The following is a 25210-nucleotide window of genomic DNA, read 5'->3' as shown; positions in this document are numbered from 1 at the left end:
TGTTTGTCCTATGTGAATTAGGCCACTCAGTATCTTCAGGGTGCTAATGGGTTAATGGTTGCAGGAATAAAAGATGACCAGCTGGGTGTTTCCAGTGTCTGCCTGGGGCACACAGATTGCCTGCCTGTGTGAGACAAACGTGAGTGAAGAGCTCTGCTCAAGATCTGTGTGATGTTAGCTGGGTGGGAGAAGCCCCCCCAGTTGTTGAGATAGCAACGTATTTGTTTAGTTAGTGCCGGACAAGCTAGGATTTATTTTTATGTTTTGTTTTGTTCATGTTGCTTTCACGTTAATAAATCTGACCTGAGGTCAGCCTGCTCAGAAACCTGCTGTACGCCTCAGATTCAATGCACAAACCACGTGTCCTTTGACCCCAGCAAAGGCGATCCCAGAGTGTTTTGTCACATTGTGGTGGAGAACGCGGGCATACCGTGGCACAGGCGACAGCATGGAAGACGTGGTGAAAGCCTTAGTACAGTCCACTGCCGTACAGCAGCAGGCCACTGCCGCACAGCACGAAGCTAATCGCTTGATGGCCGCACAGCTGAAGGAGTTAGTGGACATGACGGTTGCAGACCGCCAACTTCTCCAACAGGTGGCGCAGCGCCTGGTGAGCATGCCTGACGCTGACCCGGAAGCAGAGTCCAGAAGGATCCATGTGAGTCGATACTGGCAAAAGCTGACTGCAGAAGATGACGACGAGGCATACCTGACAACGTTTGAGCGGACGGCATTGAGAGAGAAGTGGCCGAAGGCACGATGGGCCAATTTGATTGCCCCGTTTCTCTCCGGCGAGGCCCAAAAAGCTTACCATGATTTGGACCCGGAGGTCGCTCAGGACTTTGAGAAGCTGAAAGCTGAGATCCTGGCCCAGCTGGGTGTGACGACGGCTGTCCGTGCACAGAGGGTACATCAGTGGACATACCTGCAAGATAAACCGGCGTGGTCTCAGAAGTTCGACCTGATCTACTTGACAAAGAAATGGCTGCAACCTGAGGTACTGACAATACCCGAAATAATCCAGCGGGTTGTCCTGGACAAGTATCTGAGAGTACTACCCCCAGCGCTGAAAAGGTGGGTAAGCCAAGGAAATCCCACGACAGCGGATCAACTTGTGGAGTTGGTCGAGCGTTATTCCGTGGCAGAAGGACTTCCCGACGACACTGCCAGCCCCCGGTCTGTGCCTCCTCCTCGTGGAACCGGTAAGACTGTTCCAGGGACCACGGGTGAAGGAAAATCGCTTAAAACTGTGGGGGAGGAGTCCGGGACTGCTCGCACTCCGAGACCAAGAGTATTGGACGGTGGTCTCAGTAGGGGACCTGTTAGGTGTTTCCGCTGCCATGAGAAGGGTCATGTTTCTGCGAACTGTCCTGTTACCGCTGAACCCATGCAGTGTGACGTTATAGACTCTAGAAAACGCATGTCTTTGGTTACACAGCTAGTGAGTGTGAATGCGGGTCAAAATGATACAGTGAAACACCTGTGTGAATTATCTGTTGATGGGAAAAATGTTGTGGCATTACTAGACTCTGGAAGTGTGGTGACTCTGGTGAAAGCTAGTCTGGTGGCACTTCCATCTGGTCCGTCTGACAAGTTTTCTGTGACGTGTGTGTATGGTGACACTCGCTCGTACTTAACAGCGGTCATATGGATTTCTACTCCCTATGGGTCAGTGCAGCACAAAGTGGGACTCGTCCCCGCATTGTTACAGGATGTAATCCTGGGCAGGGATTTTCCCTATTTCTGGCAGTTGTGGGAGAATCAGTTGCTCCTTCACGGTAGCTGTACCCGTGAATCTTCTCCCATGCCATCTGGAGGTCCCGAGTCCCTAGAGGAGACCCCACAGGAAGATGTTGCTGGGGAGGTTGGTGAATCTAACCTTCAGTACCCCTTCTCCGTCATGGCGGGGGAAACAGAGGAAACTGAGGAACCTCAGCGAGAGGCGGAGGCAGACAGCCATCCGGCACCCTGCCTGCCAGATTTGGGAGTCCAGGTGGATGACTTCCACAGCGAGCAAATGAAAGATCCTACCCTAACTCCGGCTAGGAAAAATGTAAAAATGATAGATGGGGTACCCGTAGAACCTGACACTAGGCTAGCGTACCCGTATATGGTTCTTGAAAATGATTTGCTCTACCAGGTAGAGAAAAAAGGGGAAGACACAGTGGAACGGTTAGTGGTACCCAAACCTTATCGGCGGAAGGTACTGGATTTGGCCCACGGACATATAATGGGGGGACATCTGGGGGTACAGAAAACCACAGAAAGGATATTGCATTGTTTTGTGTGGCCTGGAATACATTGTGATGTGCGTAACTATTGTGAGTCCTGTCCAGAGTGCCAAATCGCGGCCCCTAAATCTCAGTTCCATAGCCCTTTGGTACCCCTTCCTATCATCGGGGTCCCTTTTGAGAGAATTGGGATGGATTTGGTTGGGCCCCTTCCCCGATCCGCACGTGGGCACCAACATATCCTCGTCATCATGGACTATGCCACTCGTTACCCGGAAGCCGTCCCTTTGCGTAACACAGCTACCAAGACGATCGCCAAGGAATTGGTACAAGTGTTTAGTCGGGTGGGAATTCCAAAACAGATACTCACCGACCAGGGGACTCCCTTTATGTCGAGGGTAATGAAGGAGCTCTGCAGGCTCTTACAAATAGACCCGTTGCGTACGTCTGTCTATCACCCTCAAACAGATGGCCTGGTTAAGCGCTTCAACAAAACCTTAAAACAGATGCTCCAGAAGGCGATAGACAAAGATGGGAAGAACTGGGATTACTTGTTACCCTATTTGCTGTTTGCCATTAGGGAAGTTCCCCAGTCTTCCACAGGGTTTTCGCCTTTCGAACTTCTGTACGCCCGTCGTCCCCGGGGACTGCTGGACGTCGCAAAAGAAACCTGGGAAGGTCAAGTCACTCCCTTTAAAATGGTGATCGACCATGTAACACAAATGCAGGATCGTATTGCCGCTGTCATGCCCATTGTTAGGGACCATATGTTACAGGCCCAGGGAGCCCAGAGGCAAAGTTATGATAGAGGCGCTAAGGTCCGTACATTTGCACCCGGCGATAGGGTGTTGGTCCTAATCCCTACGGTGGATATGAGTTGATCGACCGGCTTGGTAAAGCCCGATACATTACGACCCTGGATTTAACAAAGGGGTACTGGCAGATTCCTCTGGCCGAGGCGGCCAGAGAGAAGACGGCATTTGCTACACCGGAAGGTCTGTTCCAGTATGTCTATATGCCGTTTGGACTTCACGGAGCTCCCGCAACGTTCCAGAGATTGATGGATCGAGTCTTGAGGCCTCACAGACAGTACGCTTCTGCCTACCTGGATGACATCGTAATTTACAGCATGGACTGGGAAACTCATCTCCAGAAGGTACAAGCGGTGATTGATGACCTGCGAGATGCAGGTTTAACTGCAAACCCCAAGAAATGCCACATCGGGCTTGAAGAAGCCCGATACTTGGGCTACGTGATTGGCCGAGGAGTGGTTAAACCCCAGATCGACAAAATACAGGCAATTCAGGGCTGGCCACAACCAGTGAACAAGAAACAAGTGCAGGCTTTCCTGGGGATTGCCGGCTATTATCGCCGGTTCATACCCAATTTTGCAGCCATGGCTACTCCCTTGACGGATCTTACCAAGGGGAAGGGTTCCGTCATGGTAAAATGGACCTCAGCTGCTGAAGAGGCCTTCCACAGCCTGAAACGGGCTTTGTGCTCTCAGCCCGTACTAGTGACTCCTGATTTCAGCAGCGAGTTTGTGGTACAAACTGATGCCTCTGATACTGGTGTCGGAGCTGTACTTTCCCAGGTGAGGGACGGAGTCGAACACCCGGTCCTCTATCTCAGTCGGAAACTGAATGTACATGAGCAGAGGTATGCGGTGGTTGAAAAAGAGTGCCTAGCCATTAAATGGGCTCTCGACTCCCTCAAGTATTACCTGGCTGGTAGGAAGTTTAGGCTGGTCACAGACCATGCCCCTCTCAAGTGGATGCACCTCCACAAGGACCGTAATAGTCGGGTAACCCGGTGGTTCCTTGCCCTGCAGGCTTACTCTTTTACGGTGGAGCACCGACCTGGGGTGCAGATGGGGAACGCCGATGCCCTATCCCGAGTGCACTGTTTCAAAAGTGTTCTTGCTCGACCGGAGTGGTCTGAGCAAGGGGGGGGATATGTAAGACTCATGCTGGTGTGGTAGTTGGAGGCAGATATATCTCGCCCAGGTGTTTCTCCTATGTGAATTAGGCCACTCAGTATCTTCAGGGTGCTAATGGGTTAATGGTTGCAGGAATAAAAGATGACCAGCTGGGTGTTTCCAGTGTCTGCCTGGGGCACACAGATTGCCTGCCTGTGTGAGACAAACGTGAGTGAAGAGCTCTGCTCAAGATCTGTGTGATGTTAGCTGGGTGGGAGAAGCCCCCCCAGTTGTTGAGATAGCAACGTATTTGTTTAGTTAGTGCCGGACAGGCTAGGATTTATTTTTATGTTTTGTTTTGTTCATGTTGCTTTCACGTTAATAAATCTGACCTGAGGTCAGCCTGCTCAGAAACCTGCTGTACGCCTCAGATTCAATGCACAAACCACGTGTCCTTTGACCCCAGCAAAGGCGATCCCAGAGTGTTTTGTCACACCTACAAATTGGGTATGGGGTGTAGAGAGATGGTGTGTTCCACTCCAAGGTGTTCTCCAGGTTGCCTTTCCTGAGCTTCGATCTTCCGGCTCTCGTTTAGTAGTTGTTGGAAACTACACTGCATTAGGCCTACAAATTGGGTATGGGGTGTAGAGAGATGGTGTGTTCCACTCCAAGGTGTTCTCCAGGTTGCCTTTCCTGAGCTTCGATCTTCCGGCTCTCGTTTAGTAGTTGTTGGAAACTACACTGCATTAGGCCTACAAATTGGGTACGGGGTGTAGAGAGATGGTGTGTTCCACTCCAAGGTGTTCTCCAGGTTGCCTTTCCTGAGCTTCGATCTTCCGGCTCTCGTTTAGTAGTTCTTGGAAACTACACTGCATTAGGCCTACACATTTGGTATGGGGTGTAGAGACGGTGTGTTCCACTCCAAGGTGTTCTCCAGGTTGCCTTTCCTGAGCTTCGATCTTCCGGCTCTCGTTTAGTAGTTGTTGGAAACTACACTGCATTAGGCCTACAAATTGGGTATGGGGTGTAGAGAGATGGTGTGTTCCACTCCAAGGTGTTCTCCAGGTTGCCTTTCCTGAGCTTCGATCTTCCGGCTCTCGTTTAGTAGTTCTTGGAAACTACACTGCATTAGGCCTACACATTTGGTATGGGGTGTAGAGACGGTGTGTTCCACTCCAAGGTGTTCTCCAGGTTGCCTTTCCTGAGCTTCGATCTTCCGGCTCTCGTTTAGTAGTTGTTGGAAACTACACTGCATTAGGCCTACAAATTGGGTATGGGGTGTAGAGAGATGGTGTGTTCCACTCCAAGGTGTTCTCCAGGTTGCCTTTCCTGAGCTTCGATCTTCCAGCTCTCGTTTAGTAGTTCTTGGAAACTACACTGCATTAGGCCTACAAATTTGTTATGGGGTGTAGAGAGATGGTGTGTTCCACTCCAAGGTGTTCTCCAGGTTGCCTTTCCTGAGCTTCGATCTTCCGGCTCTCGTTTAGTAGTTGTTGGAAACTACACTGCAGTAGGCCTACAAATTGGGTATGGGGTGTAGAGAGATGGTGTGTTCCACTCCAAGGTGTTCTCCAGGTTGCCTTTCCTGAGCTTCGATCTTCCGGCTCTCGTTTAGTAGTTGTTGGAAACTACACTGCATTAGGCCTACAAATTGGGTATGGGGTGTAGAGAGATGGTGTGTTCCACTCCAAGGTGTTCTCCAGGTTGCCTTTCCTGACCTTCGATCTTCCGGCTCTCATTTAGTAGTTCTTGGAAACTACACTGCATTAGGCCTACACATTTGGTATGGGGTGTAGAGACGGTGTGTTCCACTCCAAGGTGTTCTCCAGGTTGCCTTTCCTGAGCTTCGATCTTCCGGCTCTCGTTTAGTAGTTGTTGGAAACTACACTGCATTAGGCCTACAAATTGGGTATGGGGTGTAGAGAGATGGTGTGTTCCACTCCAAGGTGTTCTCCAGGTTGCCTTTCCTGAGCTTCGATCTTCCGGCTCTCGTTTAGTAGTTCTTGGAAACTACACTGCATTAGGCCTACAAATTGGGTATGGGGTGTAGAGAGATGGTGTGTTCCACTCCAAGGTGTTCTCCAGGTTGCCTTTCCTGAGCTTCGATCTTCCGGCTCTCGTTTAGTAGTTGTTGGAAACTACACTGCATTAGGCCTACAAATTGGGTATGGGGTGTAGAGAGATGGTGTGTTCCACTCCAAGGTGTTCTCCAGGTTGCCTTTCCTGAGCTTCGATCTTCCGGCTCTCGTTTAGTAGTTGTTGGAAACTACACTGCATTAGGCCTACAAATTGGGTATGGGGTGTAGAGAGATGGTGTGTTCCACTCCAAGGTGTTCCCCAGGTTTCCTCGCCAATGCTTCGATCTTCATGCTCTCGTTTAGTAGTTCTTGGAAACTACACTGCATTAGGCCTACAAATTGGGTATGGGGTGTAGAGAGATGGTGTGTTCCACTCCAAGGTGTTCTCCAGGTTGCCTTTCCTGAGCTTCGATCTTCCGGCTCTCGTTTAGTAGTTGTTGGAAACTACGCTGCATTAGGCCTACAAATTGGGTATGGGGTGTAGAGAGATGGTGTGTTACACTCCAAGGTGTTCTCCAGGTTGCCTTTCCTGAACTTCTATCTTCAGGCTCTCATTAAATTGTGGTTAAACGGAACAACTGCATTTGGCGTACTAGTTTGTTTGGGGCCTACTATCGGTGTCTGCCACTCCTTGCTGTTCTCCTGGTTTCCTGTCCTGAAATTCCATTTTCAGGCTCTCGTTAAGTAGTTGTTAATGTTAGACTGCATTTGGCCTACTAGTTGGGTTGGGGCCTACTATCGGTGTCTGCCACTCCTTGCTGTTCTCCTCAACTGAACAAAGCTGGGCCGCCTGTTTACTACGGTTGCCAATTTTGAACTGCATGTCGACTACTTACTGATTTTTGGCCTACTCTCTGTGTCAGCCTCTCATTCCAGTTGTCCTCCACTGCAATGCCCCCTGGTTAGTCCTGTGTTACCAATTTTGAACTGCATTTAGCCCACTTTATTCTTTGGGCCTATATCTGTGTTTCCTCCTCATCCTGCCCATTGCCCAGCCAGTGATAGATGAGTCTGCTGGTACATTGACCCATAAAGCAAAATTCCTCGTGCACGCTACACAGCAAGATTGTGACCCTGCTGAAAGTCAGGTTCCTCTTCCCGCATACCACACCACCTTACACGGGGACAAAGAGGAAGGTGCAGATGAAAGTGCAGGTTCCTTCATCAGGTGGGGGGAGGAATACTAGTTGGCGACGTCACTGGCACAGGGCCTCTCATAGTACGCAAAAGTGTTGCTGCCGGTGGGAGGCGCCCCCGCCGTGCAAACACACCGCTGTACTTTGAGGGGCCCTGTGCCAGTGCCAATGCCAACGAGTGGGCCCCCCCTGCTTGCTCAGGATCACAGCACTTGCAAAGTTGAAATACTTACCTCTCCCTGCTCCACTGCCGTGACGTGGTCCAGATTTCCTGGGCCCACTAATTACTTGAACCAGCCCTACCCCCCACAACTTTAGCCAAATGACCCCCAATTTCAAATGCCTTCCAATTATTATAAGGTAAATTACGATTGACAAGCTTCTTTAACAAGAATGGATGTTTTTGCCATTAAAATGGGCAGTGTAGGTGTTTTCCTGGCCTCCACTCACTGCCGACTATGCTCCCCCATTGACTTGCATTGGGTTTCGTGTTTCGGGCGATACCCGACTTTTCGCGATAATCGGCCGATTCCACTCGACTCGACTTCTAAGATAGTTGGGTTTCGCGAAACACGGCTCGACTCTAAAAAGGTCAAGGTCGCTCAACCCTAGCAACTACCTTCTTGGCGGACGCATCTGCAGAATCGGTTAGGTTCGCAGCTAGAGGTCAATCTCTATCGAATGCAGCCCGTAGAGCTATCTGGCTTAATAGCTGGTCGGGGGACATGCAGTCTAAGAATAAATTGTGTTCTATACCCTTTTCCGGGGGCAAGGTCTTCGGACCGGTCCTCGACGATATTTTAGAGAAAGCTGCAGATGTCAAGAAAGGTTTTCTGGAAGAGAAGCCTAAAAAATTCCAGCCCTTTCGGAGGCCCCGCTATAATCAAAAACCCGATTATAGGGGTAAGGGAAAGCAGGGTAGATGGAGCTACCAAAAAGGGTGGGATAACAGGCCTAAAAATAAAGAAACAAGCTACTCTGGACCAGGGTCCAGTTACCGCAGAGAATGACGCCATCAGAGTAGGGGGTCGTCTGACAGGATTTCTGGGAGGTTGGAGGGAGATCACATCAAGTCCATGGGTCTTACAGATAGTATCCCAGGGATACAAAATAGAATTCACATCCCTTCCTCCCGAAAGATTCCTGGTATCCAGCTCCCATCTAAAACTGTCATCCCCCATGTGGTCAGATATTCAAGACCTTTTAAAAATGGCGGCCATTGTTCCGGTACCCCCTCAGGAAGAGGGCAGGGGTCATTACTCCAATCTCTTCTCGGTAACAAAACCATCGGGAGAATCGAGAACCATTATAAATTTAAAACATCTGAACAATTGGGTCCTTTACAAAAGGTTCAAGATGGAGTCGATTCGGTCCACCATCCCCCTGTTGGGAAAAGACATGGTAATGTGCACTCTAGACTTAAAGAGTGCATATTACCATGTACCCATCTATCTAAATCATCAGAGGTTCCTGCGGTTCGCGGTAATCTTGGAAGGAAAGATCTTCCATTTCCAATTCCGCTGTCTCCCCTTCGGCCTGGCTTCCGCTCCCAGGGTTTTTACAAAACTTATGGTAGAAGTAGTCGCTTTCCTGAGGAATCAGGATATAATGGTGGTCCCCTATTTAGACGACTTCTTAATAGCGGCAGACTCAGAAGTCCAGCTCAGGATCAACTGTCAGTCCCTCATCTCAACACTAGAGAATCTAGTATGGATTGTGAATTGGCAAAAATCAGATCTAATCCCAAAACCCAGAATAAAATTCTTGGGAGTCATGCTCGATTCGCAAACAAGAATGTCCTTTCTTCCAGAGGACAGGCTGAAGGGCATAATACAGAAGATCCGTCACTTTTCCCGAGGTCGAAATACGATCAGAGACGGGATGAAGATACTAGGTCTGATGACGGCGTGTATTCCCTGCGTAAGATGGAGCCAGTTTCATTCTCGACAGCTTCAAAGGGGAGTCCTGAGGAGCTGGAACAGAAGACAAAACTCACTGAACCGGACCCTGAGCCTTACTCCGCAGATCAAAAGATCTCTGGGGTGGTGGACTCTTCCCAGGAACCTCCGACTGGGGGTGCCATGGCTTCAAACACCAAGCGTTTCAGTTACAACAGACGCCAGTCAGCTCGGTTGGGGAGGTCATGTACTGGGAAGATATTTTCAAGGTCGCTGGGAAGAGGAAGACAGCAACCAGTCATCAAACCACAGAGAACTACAGGCGGTTTGGGAGGTCTTGACGGCAGCACAGCATCTGCTGCAGAACAAACACGTGAAGGTCTTCTCAGACAACACAACAACGGTAGCCTTCCTGCGGCATCAAGGGGGTCCAAGACATCCGGCGTTACAAGACCTGGCGGAATGGATATTCAAGTGGGCAGAAAGGTCGGTTCTGTCAATCACGGCGATCCACCTGGAGGGTTCCAAGAACCAGTTGGCAGATTTCCTCAGCAGGAAAAGCGTATCCCCCATGGAGTGGGAACTAAACAGCGAGGTGTTCAAAGATTTGTGTCAACGTTGGGGGATGCCGACGGTGGACCTATTCGCTACAAAGGGAAACGCGAAGATCAAGGTCTTCTACTCCCTAAACCCTTGGGAGAGTCCAGCCGCGATCGATGCCTTATCACAACCCTGGAATCGCGGTTTCCTGTATGCATTTCCTCCTCTAGCGATGATGCCGAGGACACTCAGAAAGATCTGCGAGGACGGGGCCAAGGTCATTCTCATAGCTCCTCACTGGCCGAAACGCAGTTGGTTTCCATTGTTGAGAAAACTATCAGTGGAAGAACCCCTCCTGTTACCAGAAAGAGAGGATCTTCTTCTACAAGGACCAGTTCTACACCAGAATCCAGGAGCACTCCAGCTGGCGGCCTGGATCCTGAACGGAAGGTCTTGAGAGCAAAAGGGCTTTCGGATGATATCATTTCTACCCTTCAAGCCAGCAGGAAGCCGATAACATCGGCTATTTATTCGAAAATATTGAATCGATTCTGTGGGTTTTGCGGAGAGACGACAGTTGATACTGACCAACTAAATATCCCCAAAGTTCTTGACTTTTTGCAGTCAGGGTTTCAAAAAGGTCTTAGACCAAGTACATTGAGGGTCCAGATAGCGGCCCTAAGTGTATTCTTTGATTCTTCCCTTTCTGCTCATCCCTGGATTAGCCGTTTCTCTAGAGCTGTCCAGAGACTAAAACCACTGATTAGAAGGTCAGTCCCGCCGTGGGATCTGAACTTGGTTCTAAATTTCCTATGTAAACCGGCGTGGGATGTATCAGGGGATATAGAAGTTGATAAACTCTCACTCAAAACTGCATTTTTAGTTGCGATCACATCGGCAAAAAGATTGGGGGAACTACAGGCTCTGTCGGTGCAGAATCCATATTTGCAGATATTCGATGATAAACTAGTATTCAGACTCATAGTAACATAGTAACATAGTAAGGCCGAAAAAAGACATTTGTCAATCCAGTTCAGCCTATATTCCATCATAATAAATCCCCAGATCTACGTCCTTCTACAGAACCTAATAATTGTATGATACAATATTGTTCTGCTCCAGGAAGACATCCAGGCCTCTCTTGAACCCCTCGACTGAGTTCGCCATCACCACCTCCTCAGGCAAGCAATTCCAGACTCGATCCGGCGTTTCTCCCTAAAGTCGTGTCAGATTCCAATATGAATCAGGAAATTGTTTTACCATCATTTTGCCAGTTCCCTAAAAATCAGAAGGAAAGATTTTATCATAACTTAGGCGTAAGAGACTCGGTGCTCAGGTACCTCGAAATATCCAGACCCTGGAGACGGGACAACAATTTGTTTGTCCAGTTCAGGGGTCCAAATAAAGGTAGGAAAGCGTCTAAAGCGACTATCGCACGGTGGATAAAATCCACGATCAACTTAGCCTATAGAGCTAGTGGGCAAAATTCCCCGGTCAACATCAAAGCCCATTCATCTAGGGCCATGGCCACGTCATGGACAGAGAAAGGGGGGGCGACGGCAGATCAGATCTGCAGAGCTGCATCATGGTCTAGCCTTAGGACCTTTTCAAAACACTACAAGTTAGATGTAGTATCGCCTCAGTTGGCTTTTGGTAGGAAGGTACTTCAAGCAGTGGTCCCACCCTGAATACCATTCTCCTTTGGTATTTCTCCAGTGTGCTGTCAGGTGGTGAACTGGAAAACAGTAATTAGACCTACTGGTAATTGTATTTCCAGGAATCCATCCTGACAGCACTATTAGTTCCCTCCCTAATGTATCATCTTTATACTCATGTGATGTAACATTTGTATGATTGATTATTTTGTTGGAATAAACCTGTTTTTTTGCATCCATCCAGATGTGTTACTTTGGAAAAGCACTGAAGGGTGGTAGAGGGAGGGTCCTTTTAACCTCTCGTGTTCCTGTCCCATCAAGGATAAGAAGGACGTCCTCCAGTGTGCTGTCAGAATGGATTCCTGGAAATACAATTACCAGTAGGTCTAATTACTGTTTTTTGAGGTGTAAAATGGATATGAAAAGTATTCAGACCCCTTCAAATTTTTCACTCTTTGTTTCATTGCAGTCATTTGGTAAATTCAAAAAAGTTCATTTTTTTTCACATTAATATATACTCTCTGCACCCGATCTTGACTGAAAAAACAGAAATGTGGAAATTTTTTGCAAATTTAATAAAAAAGAAAAACTGAAATATCACATGGTCCAAAGTATTCAGACCCTTTGCTCAGACACTCATATTTAACTCACATGCTGTCCATTTCCTTGTGATCCTCCTTGAGATGGTTCTACTCCTTCATTGGAGTCCAGCTGTGATTAATTAAACTGATAGGACTTGATTTGGAAAGGCACACACCTGTCTATATAAGAACTCACAGCTTAGAGCGCATGTCAGACCAAATGAGATCATGAGGTCAAAGGAAATGGCCAAGAAGCTCAAAGACAGAATTGTGACAAGGCACAGATCTGGCCATGGTTACAACAGAATTTCTGCTGTGCTCAACATACCTAAGAGCACAGTGGCCTCCATAATCCTTAAATGGAAGAAGTTTGGGACCACCAGAAGTCTTCCTAGACCTGACCATCCAGCCAAACTGAGCAAATCATGGGAGAAGAGCCTTGGGGAGAGAGGTAAAGAAGAATCCCAAGATCACTGTGGCTGAGCTCCAGAGATGCAGTAGGGAGATGGGAGAAAGTTCCACAAAGTCAACTATCATTGCAGCCCTCCAACAGTCATGCCTTTATGGCAGAGTGGCCCAAGGGAAGTCTCTCTTCGGTGCAAGATATATGAAAGCCAGCATAGACTTTGCTAAAAAACACATGAAGGACTCCCAGACTATGAGAAATAAGATTCTCTGGTCTGATGAGATGAAGATAGACCTTTTGGTGATAATTATATGTGGTATGTGTGGAGAAAACCAGGTACTGCTAATCACCTGCTCAATACAATCCCAACAGTGAAACATGGTGGTGGCAGCATCATACTATGGGGGTGTTTTTCAGCTGCAGGGACAGGCTGACTGGTTGTCATTGAAGGAAATATGAATGCGGCCAAGTACAGAGATATTCTGGATGCAAACCTCTTTCAGAGTGCTCTGGACCTCAGACTTGGCCGAAAGTTCACCTTCCAACAAGACAATGACCTTAAGCATACAGCTAAAATAATAAAGGAGTGGCTTCAGAACAGAACAACTCGGTGACCATTCTTGACTGGCCCAGCCACAGCCCTGACCTAAAACCAACTAAGCATCTCTGGAGAGACCTAGAAATGGCTGTCCACCAACTTTCGCCATCCAACCTGACGGAACTGGAGAGGATCTACAAAGAAGAATTGCAAAGGATCCCCAAATCCAGGTGTGAAAAACTTGTTGCATCATTCCCAAGAAGATGCATGGCTGTACTAGCTCAAAAGGGTGCTTCTACTCAATACTGAGCAAAGGGTCAGAATACTTATGACAATGTGATATTTCAGTTTTCTTTAATACATTTTCAAAAATTACTTAATTTTTTTCAGTCAAGATGGGATGCAGAGTGTTTATTAATGTGAAAAAATGAGCTTTTTTAAATTTACCAAATGGCTGCAATGAAACAAAGAATGAAAAATTTAAAGGGGTATGAACGCTTTCTGTTTCAAATGTAGATGACAAAAGCTAGCCAGTGCTTGGATGTGGTTGGTGAATGAAAGATCTGACTCAAGTATGACCCCAAGACAGCGGGCATGTTGCTGGGGAGTAATGGTAGAACCACATTTGGAAATGGTAATATCGGGCATATGTAGGTTAGTGGAAGGATGAAACACAAGGAGTTTGTTTTTCGACAGGTTCAGTTTCAGATAGAGGGAGGACATGATGTTGGAGCCAATGGTAAGACAATCAATGGTGCTTTGTAATAATGCAGACGTGATGTCAGTAGTAGAGGTGTATAATTTGGTGTCATCAGCATAGAGATAGTACTGAAAACCAAACCTACTAATTGTTTGTCTAATAGGAGCAGTATACAAGGAGAAGAGGAGGGAACTAAGACTGATACTTGAGGAACCCCAACAGTAAGGGGAGAGGAGGAGGAGCCAGTAAAAGATACAGTGAAGGAGGTCTAAGAGGTAGGAGGAGAACCAGGAAAGAACGATGTCCTTGAGGCCGATGGAGCTGAGCATTGTGAGGAGTAGCTGGTGATCCAGTTTCAAATGCTAGAGAGAGATCCAAGAGAATCAGCAAGGAGTAGTGACCAGTAGATTTAGCTGTTGCTAGTTCATTAGAGACTTTAGTGAGGGAAGTTTCAGTAGCATGTAAAGAGCAGAAACCGGATTGTAGAGGGTCAAGAAGAGAGTGTAGCAAGAAGATGCAAAGAGCCTGATCACTTCTTCTTCCATGACTGGTTCAAAGACAGAGAGTGAGCTAGATGTAGTGGGGAATGGAGGACAGTGCATGGTATGAGGGGATTGGGTGAAAATTTCTCTTTCTTTTTTTTCTTTGAAATAATTGGCCAGATTATCAACACTGAGATCCATGGTTGGAGCTTGCACTCTTGGATTGAGGAGGGAATGAGAAGTGTCAAAGAAATGTTTAGGATTGTTGGATGGTGAGGTGATGAGGGTGTTGAAATATGTTTGTTTGGAGAGATGAAGGGCATAGTTGTATGATTTAAGTATAAAGTTATAATGGATGAAATCTTCGGCCAAACTGGGTTTTCTCCACAGACTTTCGGCACACCTGGAGTACCACTGTAGGAAATGGGTTTGCAGCATGTGTCAGGGTTGTACACATCTGTGCCAAGTTGTTTTATGTATAGGAGGTGCAGCTTCATCCTTGACACTTTGCAGTGTTTCATTATAATGTTTCAGTGAAGAGTTACGACATGAAAGGGAGGAGATTGGGGAGAATGATGAAATTCGTCATAACTTTCTGGGTGTTAGTAGCACATATATTTCTATAAATATGGTAAGTGTGGGTGTCCTGAGCAGGGGTGACAGTTCTGGACAAAGAATAAAAGAAGGTTGTGGTCAGAGAGCGGGAGAGAAGAGTTCGTAAAATCACGCACTGAGCAGAGCTGGGAGAAGCCCAGGCCCAGGGAATTTCCATCTTCATGTGTAGTAGAGTTAGTAAACTGTGAAAACTGGGAAGCTGGGTAAGCTGTAAGCTGGGAAAACCAATGGGGATGTTAACGTCTCCCATGATGGGTGTGGAGATGTCACAGGATAAAAATTGTGGAAGCCTAGTGGCAAAGTGATCAATGAACTGACGGGAGGGTCTCAGAGAATGATACTCAACCGTCACTCGCAGGGAGAAGGGGAGGTCAGGTCTGACAGCGTGTCCCTCAAAAGAAGGGAATATAAGTGAAGGTACTTTGGGATAACCTGAAAGGTACATTTGGGTGATAGGAGCAGACCAACGCCTCCACCTGACCTGCTGTCTGATATTGGGGTATGAGGGAAAAGTGATCCACCATATGAGAGAGCAACAGTGGCGGAGGTGTCTGACTGCTGGATCCAGGTTTCAGTAAGAGCCAGAAGGTTGGGAGAATCAGAAAGGAAGAAGTTATTGATGAAGGAGAGTTTATTATTCCAAAGGGCTCAGTTAAAAGTGACAGAAGGCATGCAGGGAATATTAATGAGATTTGAGGGGTTTCTGCGCATAGTAGGTGATGGGTTCGACTTACTATAACATAAAGGACCAGGGTTGGGAGAGATATCTCCTGCGACTAGAAGGAGGATAGAAAGAGTCATCAGATGGTTAAGTGATTTGTATGATTCCTATTATACTTTTCCTCTGATGGTTCCATTCCTGGTTTTGGCTTACAAATACTGAGGGGAAAAACTGATCAAATACTCACATGGCCTAAAAGTATTGATGGATTTGTCATTAAAACAGAGCTACAGTATATAAATAGTTTTTGGAACAAAATCCTATTGACAGAATTTCTTTAAGGGAAGAGAAACAAGATTATCAAACTGGTAGCATTTGTAAATGGCTACAACTAGGGTTGAACGAAACAGATCGGACAAATTCAAAAATCGCCGACTTTCGGCAAAGTTGGGTTTCATGAAACCAGACCCGATCTTAGTGTGGGATCAGCCATGAGGTCGGCGATCTGCGCGCAAAAGTCATGTTTCGTATGATGCTTTCAGCGCCATTTTTCAGCCAATGAAGGATGACGCAGAGTGTGGGCAACATGATGACATAGGTCTCGGTCCCCACCATCTTAGAGAAGGGCATGACAGTGATTGGCTTGATTTCTGCGGTGTCACAGGGGCTATAAAGGGGCGTGCACGCCAGCCGCCATCTTACTTCTGCCAATCTTAGCATAAGGAGGGGTTGCTGCAGCTTCATCAGAAGAAGGGATATAGTTAGGGAGGGAAGATTAACCTACATACATAGCTTGTGCTGTAGCGATTTCCACTGTCCAACACCACCATTTTTTTGCAGGCACAGTGGAGGCCATATTTTTGTGCATCATCTCTGTAGCTTATTAGGCTGCCTCATAAGACTCCCTGATAGCTGCATTGCTGCTTGTACGCTGCTGTGCCAACCAACTGCTTTTTTAAAAGCAACAATCCTGTTTTTCCTTTCTGCACAGTTATCTTGTTTATTTGTCCACACTTTTGTGTGCAGCAGTCCTTTTTATTGCTGCCATACTTTTCCTGAGATCATTGTAGGGAGATTGAAATTGTACTACAGTCCTTGTATTTTTTCATATATCTTCCAGCCACTTTCTGCCACTTACATTGTGTTTTATGCACTGGGCCTGAGTTTTAGTTCAGTCTCCCCCCAAAAAAGTGAGATTCAAATTTTCACAAAGTGGATATACTGCAGTCCTGTTAGTTTATCGTATGTCAGCCAGCCACTTTCTGCCACTTAGATTGCGTTGCTATATACACTGGGCCTTAATTTTTGGTTCAGTCTCCCCCCAAAAAAGTGAGATTCAAATTCTCACAAAGTGCATATACTGCAGTCCTGTTAGGCTACTTTCACACTAGCGTTAACTGCAATCCGTCCCAAAAACGTCTTTTTCCCGAAAAAACGGATGCGTCAAAAAACTGCAAAACGTATGCAACGAATACAGCATTTCGACGGATCCGTCGCAAAACCGTCGCAAATCCGATAAACGGTTCCGTTGAAATGCTGGATGCGTTGCATACGTTGCATACGTTTTTTCCATCCGTTGCATACGTTTTTACGACGGATCCGTTTTTAAAATGGGAGGCACCAAAATTTGATTGGCTACTGGAAACTAGGGAAATCTATATACTGACTGTATTTACAGCACATCTTTGAGGGTTTTAGTTTAGTGGCAATGATGGATGGTGTAATTGGGAGGATTTCGAGTTTGGTTACTGAAGTTATATTTGAGACGAATCGCCTGGATATCATAGTGCGGGAGAAGGAGGCGGCAGCAGAAAGACGGATGATGCAACGGAGAAGGCGACGATTCTGGATACATCCAATCAATGAGCTGCGGATGACCAGGGGTGTCCAGTCCACTCTCTATCTGGAGTTGCGGTGCAACCCCCAAAAATTCTTTAGTTATGTACGGATGAGGATGGAACATTTCGATTATTTGGTTGGAAAAATAGAGGATGTCATCCAAAGGCAGGACACAAGGATGAGGCTTGCCATCACACCGGCGGAGCGGCTCATGGTGACACTGCGGTAAGCATTTTTTCTTTATGTCATTGCTCATATTGAATGTGAGTACATGCTGCAGAGAATACTGCGCTGACACATTGCGCCGCATTTACTGTAGCATGTCATTTGTTGGTTTATGTGAGGCCATTCCACTTGTTTTTTTTTCTTGTGTCATTGGTCATATTGAATGTTATTACATGCTGCAGAGAATACTGCGCTGACACATTGCGCCGCATTTACTGTAGCATGTAATTTGTTGGTTTATTTGAGGCCATTCCACTTGTTTTTCTTGGTTGATGGTCTGTGCAATTTTTTTTTACATTTTTTTTTATTTTTCCCTGCAGCTTCCTAGCTACGGGTGAGTCTTTGACTTCACTCCATTTCCAATTCCGGCTGGGGATTTCCACTATTGGCGGAATTGTGAAGGACACATGTCGTGCGATTTGGGACACTTTACAGCTGGAGTATATCCCACAACCAACAATGGAAATCTGGATGAGAAGTTCCGAACAATTTGAGCGAATGTGTAATTTTCCAAATTGTGTTGGTGCTGTGGACGGCAAACACATTAGGATTGCAAAACCGGCAGGAACAGGATCAGAGTACTATAACTATAAAAAATACTTCTCAATTGTACTCATGGCTATTGCTGACGCCAACTGCCGATTCCTTGCTGTGGATATAGGAGCGTATGGCCGGTCCAACGACTCCCAAGTGTTTAAAAACTCTCCGATGGGTCGCTGCCTGTATGGAGATACATACAATTTCCCGCCAGCAAGACCGCTCCCAGGAACCAGTGAACCAGCCTTGCCCTATGTGTGTGTAGGTGATGAAGCCTTTCAACTGTCGCCGCACCTACTGAAACCATACAGCAGCCGTGAATTACATCGCACCAAGCGGGTATTTAATTACCGTCTTACCAGAGCAAGAAGAGTGGTAGAGTGCTCTTTCGGTATTTTGACAGCAAAGTGGAGAGTTCTGCTGACGGCAATAAAACTGGATACAAAAACTGTAGACGATGTTGTCAAGGCATGTGTGGTGCTCCATAATTTTGTTATTTCAAAGGAGCCCGTTACCTTGGATGACGAACAATTGGAGACATCCTTGTGGGATTACCGAAGTGCCTCTGTTCGCTCCACCGGTTCTGTTACTAGGATGAGGGAACAGTTTGCTGAATATTTTTTGTCACCTGTTGGGCGGATTCCATGGCAAGACATAATTGTGTGACTTTTTTTTAATTTTTTTTCTTTTTTTTTTCCAAAATTTTTTGGTAGCAACTGCCACAAAAAAAAAAAAAAAAAAAAAAAAAAGAGTGTGTGTGGTTTGCTTGCTAATATAATATAAAACCATTTTGTTAAACCTTGAAAACGTCTGGTGTTTCTTTTCACTTAACCTTTCATATTTACCTTAATTAATGAACACACACACACAGTAGATTGTAAACCAGAATTATGTTTATTTCAAAAAATATATTTTTTGTGGGTAATTTTCCCACACTATTTTTTTTTTTGGTAATTTAAAGAACCTTTTTTTTTTGGCAAAAAAAAACTATGTACAAGTACATTCCAGGTTCACAGGTCCTGGTATTGTTGGGTGGAGTAACTATGGGAGGAGGGGCTGGAAGGTTGGACCACGTCGGTAGGTGGGATTGGGGAAACCCTACCTGTTGCGTCTGTAGTGGAAGGGGGGGGTAAAACAGGAGGCTGACCAGAGGGGTGTTGTGTTGGGGTAGGTGGAAAACTTACTGGGGAAGGAAAGCTGGGCAAAGATGAAGAAAACACGGGTGAATACATTTGGGTTGTGGGCCGGGTTGGGTATTGGTAGTGATGTTGATATTGAGAGTGATGTGGATATTGGGACTGGCGGTGATATTGTGGGGCATGGTGTTGAAATTGGGACTGGGATGTGTGGGGAGGTGTGGGGGTAGATTGGGGTTCGTTAATTACCTTCAGCAGAGCGTTATGGCAGCTATTCATTACCCGCATCTGCTGATCAAAAGAAAGCTTTTCCATGCTCCTGAGCATGGACTGAAAAAAAAGATTGGCTGGAGCTTGACTTACATCTAAATACAGTCTATCCAAGCGACTGCTGATTTCATGGTGGTTTTCACTCATGCGTGATTGCATCATGCTGAAACCAGCAGTCACTTGTTCTCCCAAAATTTTAAATGAATTTTGGAAGCCTGCATTTAGATGCAAGAACTCAGGAGCATAGCTCCTTTCCTGACCCCTCTGACGCTGCCGCCATGAACCTACCGGTGGTGTAGAGGTGGCAGGGTCAGAGGGGTGGGGTAAAGGGAACGCTATCTGTTGACCATCAGATGCGAGTAAGGAAGGCTGCACTCCACTGGTAGAGGCGGATGAAGTGGAGGGGACAGAGGGGTGAGAGGTGTGGGGCCTACCGACGTGGTCCCCGGTGGCGGACTCAGGAGGGATCGCTTCAGAGGGTGCAGAGGTAGATGCAGGCGCACGGTGGCTGGAGTAGGTGCTGTGAAAGAAAAAAAAAAAAGTTAATATATTGATATGAAAAAGGCCGGACTGAAACAAAAGTTTTGTGATTAGACAGGTTCTTACTGTGATGTTGAATACTTACACTCTACTCAGCATGGTTTCCCTCAGGAAGGAGAGGTTCGGGCCATATCTGTACCTCCTCTTCTTCCTTGCTGCTGAGCCACTCGGGGCCTGCATCTCCTCGTTAAACTCCCTCTTAAAGCGATCCCTCAATGACCGCCACCGCTTCCTAACCTTGGTACCTGTGAAGACAGGAATGAAGAAAAAAAAAAAATATTCGTAAATGCAAGACATTACATTCAGCTCAAAACATCACTGAAAAGTGAATACTTACATAGTTTGCTCTGCTGCTGTGGAAGAAGGTCCTCCCACCTCGCAAAGATGTTCCGGCATACTTCCAACCAGAGCCGACGGGTGACACTGGTATCAGCATGCCTGCGGTCAGCCATGTTCCACAGTGGCTCCCGTTCACGAACCTCCTCGATGAGGGCTTCAATATCGATATCTGAATCGTATTCGGGAGCACACTGTGAAGCCTGTTAGAACAAAAAAAAGAAAAAAGAATTAAAAATTAGTAGACTGAAAGCAAAAAATTAACAATTGAAGCCCCACAAAAAACCGACTCACTGATGGCCGACCGCGGCGTCGAGTCCGCCGACTCTGGGAGCGCCTGGGAGAACCTTCATGCTGTGCTGGACGTTCAGCAGCACCAGCAGCAGCAGCAGCAGCAGCAGGAGACTGAAATAAAGGATAAAAAAATTAGCTTTAATGTATGTATATGTTTTCTGTGTTACGTTATATATGAAATTCTGTTTTGTGTACGGTGCAGTGTGATGTGTGAAGCAAGTGTTTCACCACTACTTACACTTGGTTCCTCCTCCACTTCGATGTCTCCACCCGTCTCGGTCCCTTCCGACAGCTCCTCATCGGATTCTGATTCCTGTTTAAACATAATAAATGCATGTAGTGACTCAAAATGATGTAAATTTTAAAAAAAAAACAAAAAAATTTTTTTTACTTACCGATACCTGCTGTTGCTGTGGAGGAGGGCTGCCGGAAGAGGACATTGTGTGGCTGTGGTCCAGGTGGCTGTGGTCCTGGTAGGTCTGTAAGTTAAAAGACACTTGCAATCTGCTCTACACATTGAAGTAGCAGATTTGGAGTCTTCAAAACTTACTTTTCAGATTTTCTGGATGTGGGCCAGGTGGCTGTGGCCCAGGTGGCTGTGGTCAAGGTGGCTGTGGTCAAGGTGGCTGTGGTCCTGGTAGGTCTGTAAGTTAAAAGACACTTGCAATCTGCTCTACACATTGAAGTAGCAGATTTGGAGTCTTCAAAACTTACTTTTCAGATTTTCTGGATGTGGGCCAGGTGGCTGTGGTCCAGGTGGCTGTGGTCCAGGTGGCTGTGGTCCAGGTGGCTGTGGTCCTGGTAGGTCTGTAAGTTAAAAGACACTTGCAATCTGCTCTACACATTGAAGTAGCAGATTTGGAGTCTTCAAAACTTACTTTTCAGATTTTCTGGATGTGGGCCAGGTGGCTGTGGTCCAGGTGGCTGTGGTCCAGGTGGCTGTGGTCAAGGTGGCTGTGGTCAAGGTGGCTGTGGTCCTGGTAGGTCTGTAAGTTAAAAGACACTTGCAATCTGCTCTACACATTGAAGTAGCAGATTTGGAGTCTTCAAAACTTACTTTTCAGATTTTCTGGATGTGGGCCAGGTGGCTGTGGTCCAGGTGGCTGTGGTCCAGGTGGCTGTGGTCAAGGTGGCTGTGGTCCAGGTGGCTGTGGTCCAGGTGGCTGTGGTCCAGGTGGCTGTGGTCCTGGTAGGTCTGTAAGTTAAAAGACACTTGCAATCTGCTCTACACATTGAAGTAGCAGATTTGGGGTCTTCAAAACTTACTTTTCAGATTTTCTGGATGTGGGCCAGGTGGCTGTGGTCCAGGTGGCTTATGCCGGTCAGTGTGGTCCCTACTCTATCTGCAATATAATAAGTATAATGGATTGAAAGTTAGACCAAAGCAGAAATAGGTAATGTTTACCACTAAACACCATGTTAAAATGAGAAAAATATGTGAACACCCAAACCCAAAAACTGGTGCACGTTATACCATTCTTTTCCATGTCCCAAAAACAAAAAAAGGTAAACTGTGAGACACCTTTAAAAATATTTTTATGTTTTAAAAAAAAAACAATTACCTCCCCGAAATAAAATTTCAAAGGATAACCTTTATTAAAAAATGACCACTCAAACAACTCTGTATTGCATGTGTAACCATTGGTACATACACCTGATTTAAATTTACCTTTAAGAAATTATACTACGGACAATTTTTTAAGAAACATTTTATTAATATATAATTTTTTTCTTTTTTTTTTTTTTTAAATCACAATGGAGCAGAAATGCTCTTTATTTTAAAATACAAGTACATCGAATGGGAATGGTTAAGTAAATTTAAAAAAAAAAAATATAACCTCAAGCTGCAGACCATTAGACTTTGCAATAATACATCCATTTTAATAAACAAAAAAAAAAAAAAGTTGCACAAAACACTATACTAAAGGTACTGTCACACTAGACGATATCGCTAGCGATCTGTGACGTTGCAGCGTCCTCACTAGCGATATCGTCCAGTGTGACACGCAGCAGCGATCAGGCCCCTGCTGTGATGTCGCTGGTCGGGGAATAAAGTCCAGAACTTTATTTGGTCGCTGGACTCCCCGCAGACATCGCTGAATCGGCGTGTGTGACACCGATTCAGCGATGTCTTTGCTGGTAACCAGGGTAAACATCGGGTAACTAAGCGCAGGGCCGCGCTTAGTAACCCGATGTTTACCCTGGTTACCAGCGTAAAAAAACAAACAGTACATACTTACATTCAGCTGTCTGTCCCCTGCCGTCTGGTTCCTGCACTGACTGCTGGCCGGAAAGTGAAAGTGAAAGCACAGCACAGCGGTGAGTCACACAGCGATGACTCACCGCTGTGGCTGTGCTCTGCTTTCACTTTACGGCCAGCATTCAGTGCAGTAACCAGACGGCAGGGGACAGACAGCTGAATGTAAGTATGTACTGTTTGTTTTTTTATGCTGGTAACCAGGGTAAACATCGGGTTACTAAGCGCGGCCCTGCGCTTAGTTACCCGATGTTTACCCTGGTTTACCGGGGACCTCTGGATCGTTGGTCGCTGGAGAGCGGTCTTTGTGACAGCTCTCCAGCGACCAAACAGCGACGCTGCAGCGATCCGGATCGTTGTCGGTATCGCTGCAGCGTCGCTAAGTGTGACGGTACCTTAAAGGTACCGTCACACTGAACGATATCGCTAGCAAACCGTGACGTTGCAGCGTCCTGGTTAGCGATATCGTTCAGTTTGACACACAGCGGCGATCAGAATCCTGCTGTGATGTCATTGGTCGCTGCAGAAAGTCCAGAACTTTATTTCGTTGCTGGACTTTATGTAGACATCGCTGAATCGCCGTGTGTGACGCCAATTAAGCGATTTGTTCACTGGTAACTAGGGTAAACATCAGGTTACTAAGCGCGGCTCTGCACTTATTAACCCGATGTTTACCCTGGTTAACAGTGTAAAAGTAAGAAAAAACACAAACACTTCATACTTATGTTCCGCTGTCTGTCCCTCGGCGTTCTGCTTCTCTGCCCTGTATAAGCACAGCGGCCGGAAAGCAGAGTGGTGACGTCACCGCTCTGCTCTGCTTTACGGCTGGCTGGCGCTCACAATGCAGAGAAGCACAGCACGGGGACAGACAGCGGATATTTTTTTTTTTACCTTTTTTTTTTTTTACTTTTACACTGGTAACCATGGTAAACATCGGGTTACTAAGCGCGGCTATTCACTTAGTAACCCCATGTTTACCCTGGTTACTGGCATCATTGGTTGCTGGAGAGCTGTCTGTGTAACAGCTCTCCAGCGACCAAACAGCGACGCTGCAGTGATCCGGATTATTGTCGGTATTGCTGCAGCGTCACTCAGTGTGACGGTACCTTAATTAGTAAATACATCAAAAATCAATATTAACCAATATGGCATTGACAAATGCACATGCAACCAACAAGACGCACACAAACATACCTGCAAGCCGAGTCATAACGCAAGCATAACACATGAACAGTCGCAATATTGACGAAGGCATAATAAGGTGCAGGCACGTGAACACATACATACAAAAGCACACAGCAGTACAAAAATAAACACACACACCCACACACACACACGGCCATCAGTCCTCCGGCTGGAGCTTGATATCTTCACAGTGGCAGGCCTCACGGTGGATCTGGACTGTAGCATGGCAATGGCTGTTGCAGGATGACGGCAGGCCTCAGGTTGGATTCAGGTTTTATAAGCTCTTGCTATAGTCAGTACGTCATACACAAATGCGCACACACACACACACACACAAATGGCAATATACTCACACTGTTGTAGTGTGTCTGGTCCTTGCTGCCAGGCTGGGCTCTTGGTGTCCGGCTGGGCTCTTGGTGTCCGGCAGGGTTCTTGGGGTCCAGGCTGGGCTCTTGGGGTCCGGCTGGGCTCTTGGTGTCCGGCAGGGCTCTTGGGGTCCAGGCTGGGCTCTTGGGGTCCGGCTGGGCTCTTGGTGTCCAGGCTGGGCTCTTGGTGTCCGGCAGGGCTCTTGGTGTCCAGGCTGGGCTCTTGGGGTCCGGCTGGGCTCTTGGTGTCCGGCAGGGCTCTTGGGGTCCAGGCTGGGCTCTTGGGGTCCGGCTGGGCTCTTGGTGTCCAGGCTGGGCTCTTGGTGTCCGGCTGGCTGGAGGCTTCTTCTTCTCTCTGAGTCTTGCTGGCATATGTGGGGGTTGAAGGCCCAGACCAGGTTTATATAGATTTGGGGATGTCTGGCCATTTAGATAAAAACACCTGTTTCTGAGCATGCTCAGTAGAAAAAAACGTATTGCAGCGCTGCATTGCGTCGTACGACGTGTCTCGACGCATCCGTCGCTCATAGACTTTCATTCTAGCAAAAGACGCATGCCGACGAATGCGCCGAGACACGTTTTATTGGCGGAGACAAAAAACGTTACAATCTTCTTTTTTCCAGACGACGTGTCGCCTCTTTTCGACGCATCCGTCGAAAGACGTATACCGACGAATGCAAATCCGTCGCAATACGTCGCCAATACAAGTCTATGGGGAAAAAACGTATGCAGCAAAATATTTTGCTGCATACGTTTTTTCTGCAAAACGACGCATTTTAACGTATTG

General features: G+C 46.8%; 2 protein-coding genes across 2 annotated transcripts; one reads left to right on the top strand and one right to left on the bottom strand.

Annotated features, from left to right (window-relative positions):
• Window positions 1-16819: 16819 nt before the first annotated feature.
• On the top strand, window positions 16820-18862 carry LOC138670588 (uncharacterized). The gene is made up of 2 exons (XM_069758055.1): window positions 16820-17503; window positions 17824-18862. The coding sequence occupies exons 1-2, from the start codon at window positions 17148-17150 to the stop codon at window positions 18704-18706; spliced, it is 1239 nt and encodes a 412-aa protein (XP_069614156.1). The 5' UTR covers window positions 16820-17147; the 3' UTR covers window positions 18707-18862.
• On the bottom strand, window positions 18769-21114 carry LOC138670587 (uncharacterized). Its single transcript, XM_069758054.1, has 6 exons — window positions 21012-21114; window positions 20855-20929; window positions 20617-20727; window positions 20324-20525; window positions 20072-20231; window positions 18769-19966 (listed from the first exon to the last, which is right to left on the bottom strand). The coding sequence occupies exons 1-6, from the start codon at window positions 21054-21056 to the stop codon at window positions 19051-19053; spliced, it is 1509 nt and encodes a 502-aa protein (XP_069614155.1). The 5' UTR covers window positions 21057-21114; the 3' UTR covers window positions 18769-19050.
• Window positions 21115-25210: the final 4096 nt, after the last annotated feature.

The sequence above is a fragment of the Ranitomeya imitator genome, chromosome 3, assembly GCF_032444005.1.
Source record: "Ranitomeya imitator isolate aRanImi1 chromosome 3, aRanImi1.pri, whole genome shotgun sequence".
In the NCBI taxonomy this organism is placed as follows: domain Eukaryota; kingdom Metazoa; phylum Chordata; class Amphibia; order Anura; family Dendrobatidae; genus Ranitomeya; species Ranitomeya imitator.
The sequence above is the reverse complement of the archived record's forward strand: the minus strand, read 5'-3'. Positions and strand labels throughout refer to the sequence as shown.

Bases quoted from the DNA above. Each gene is read 5' to 3' on its own strand.
- LOC138670588 (XM_069758055.1), top strand. From the start codon at position 17,148: ATGATGGATGGTGTAATTGGGAGGATTTCGAGTTTGGTTACTGAAGTT. The intron at 17,504-17,823 runs GTAAGCATTTTT...TTTTCCCTGCAG, and splicing joins CGGCTCATGGTGACACTGCG to CTTCCTAGCTACGGGTGAGT.
- LOC138670587 (XM_069758054.1), bottom strand. From the start codon at position 21,056: ATGTCCTCTTCCGGCAGCCCTCCTCCACAGCAACAGCAGGTATCG. The intron at 20,728-20,854 runs GTAAGTAGTGGT...CCTTTATTTCAG, and splicing joins AAGTGGAGGAGGAACCAAGT to TCTCCTGCTGCTGCTGCTGC. The intron at 20,526-20,616 runs GTGAGTCGGTTT...TTGTTCTAACAG, and splicing joins GACGCCGCGGTCGGCCATCA to GCTTCACAGTGTGCTCCCGA.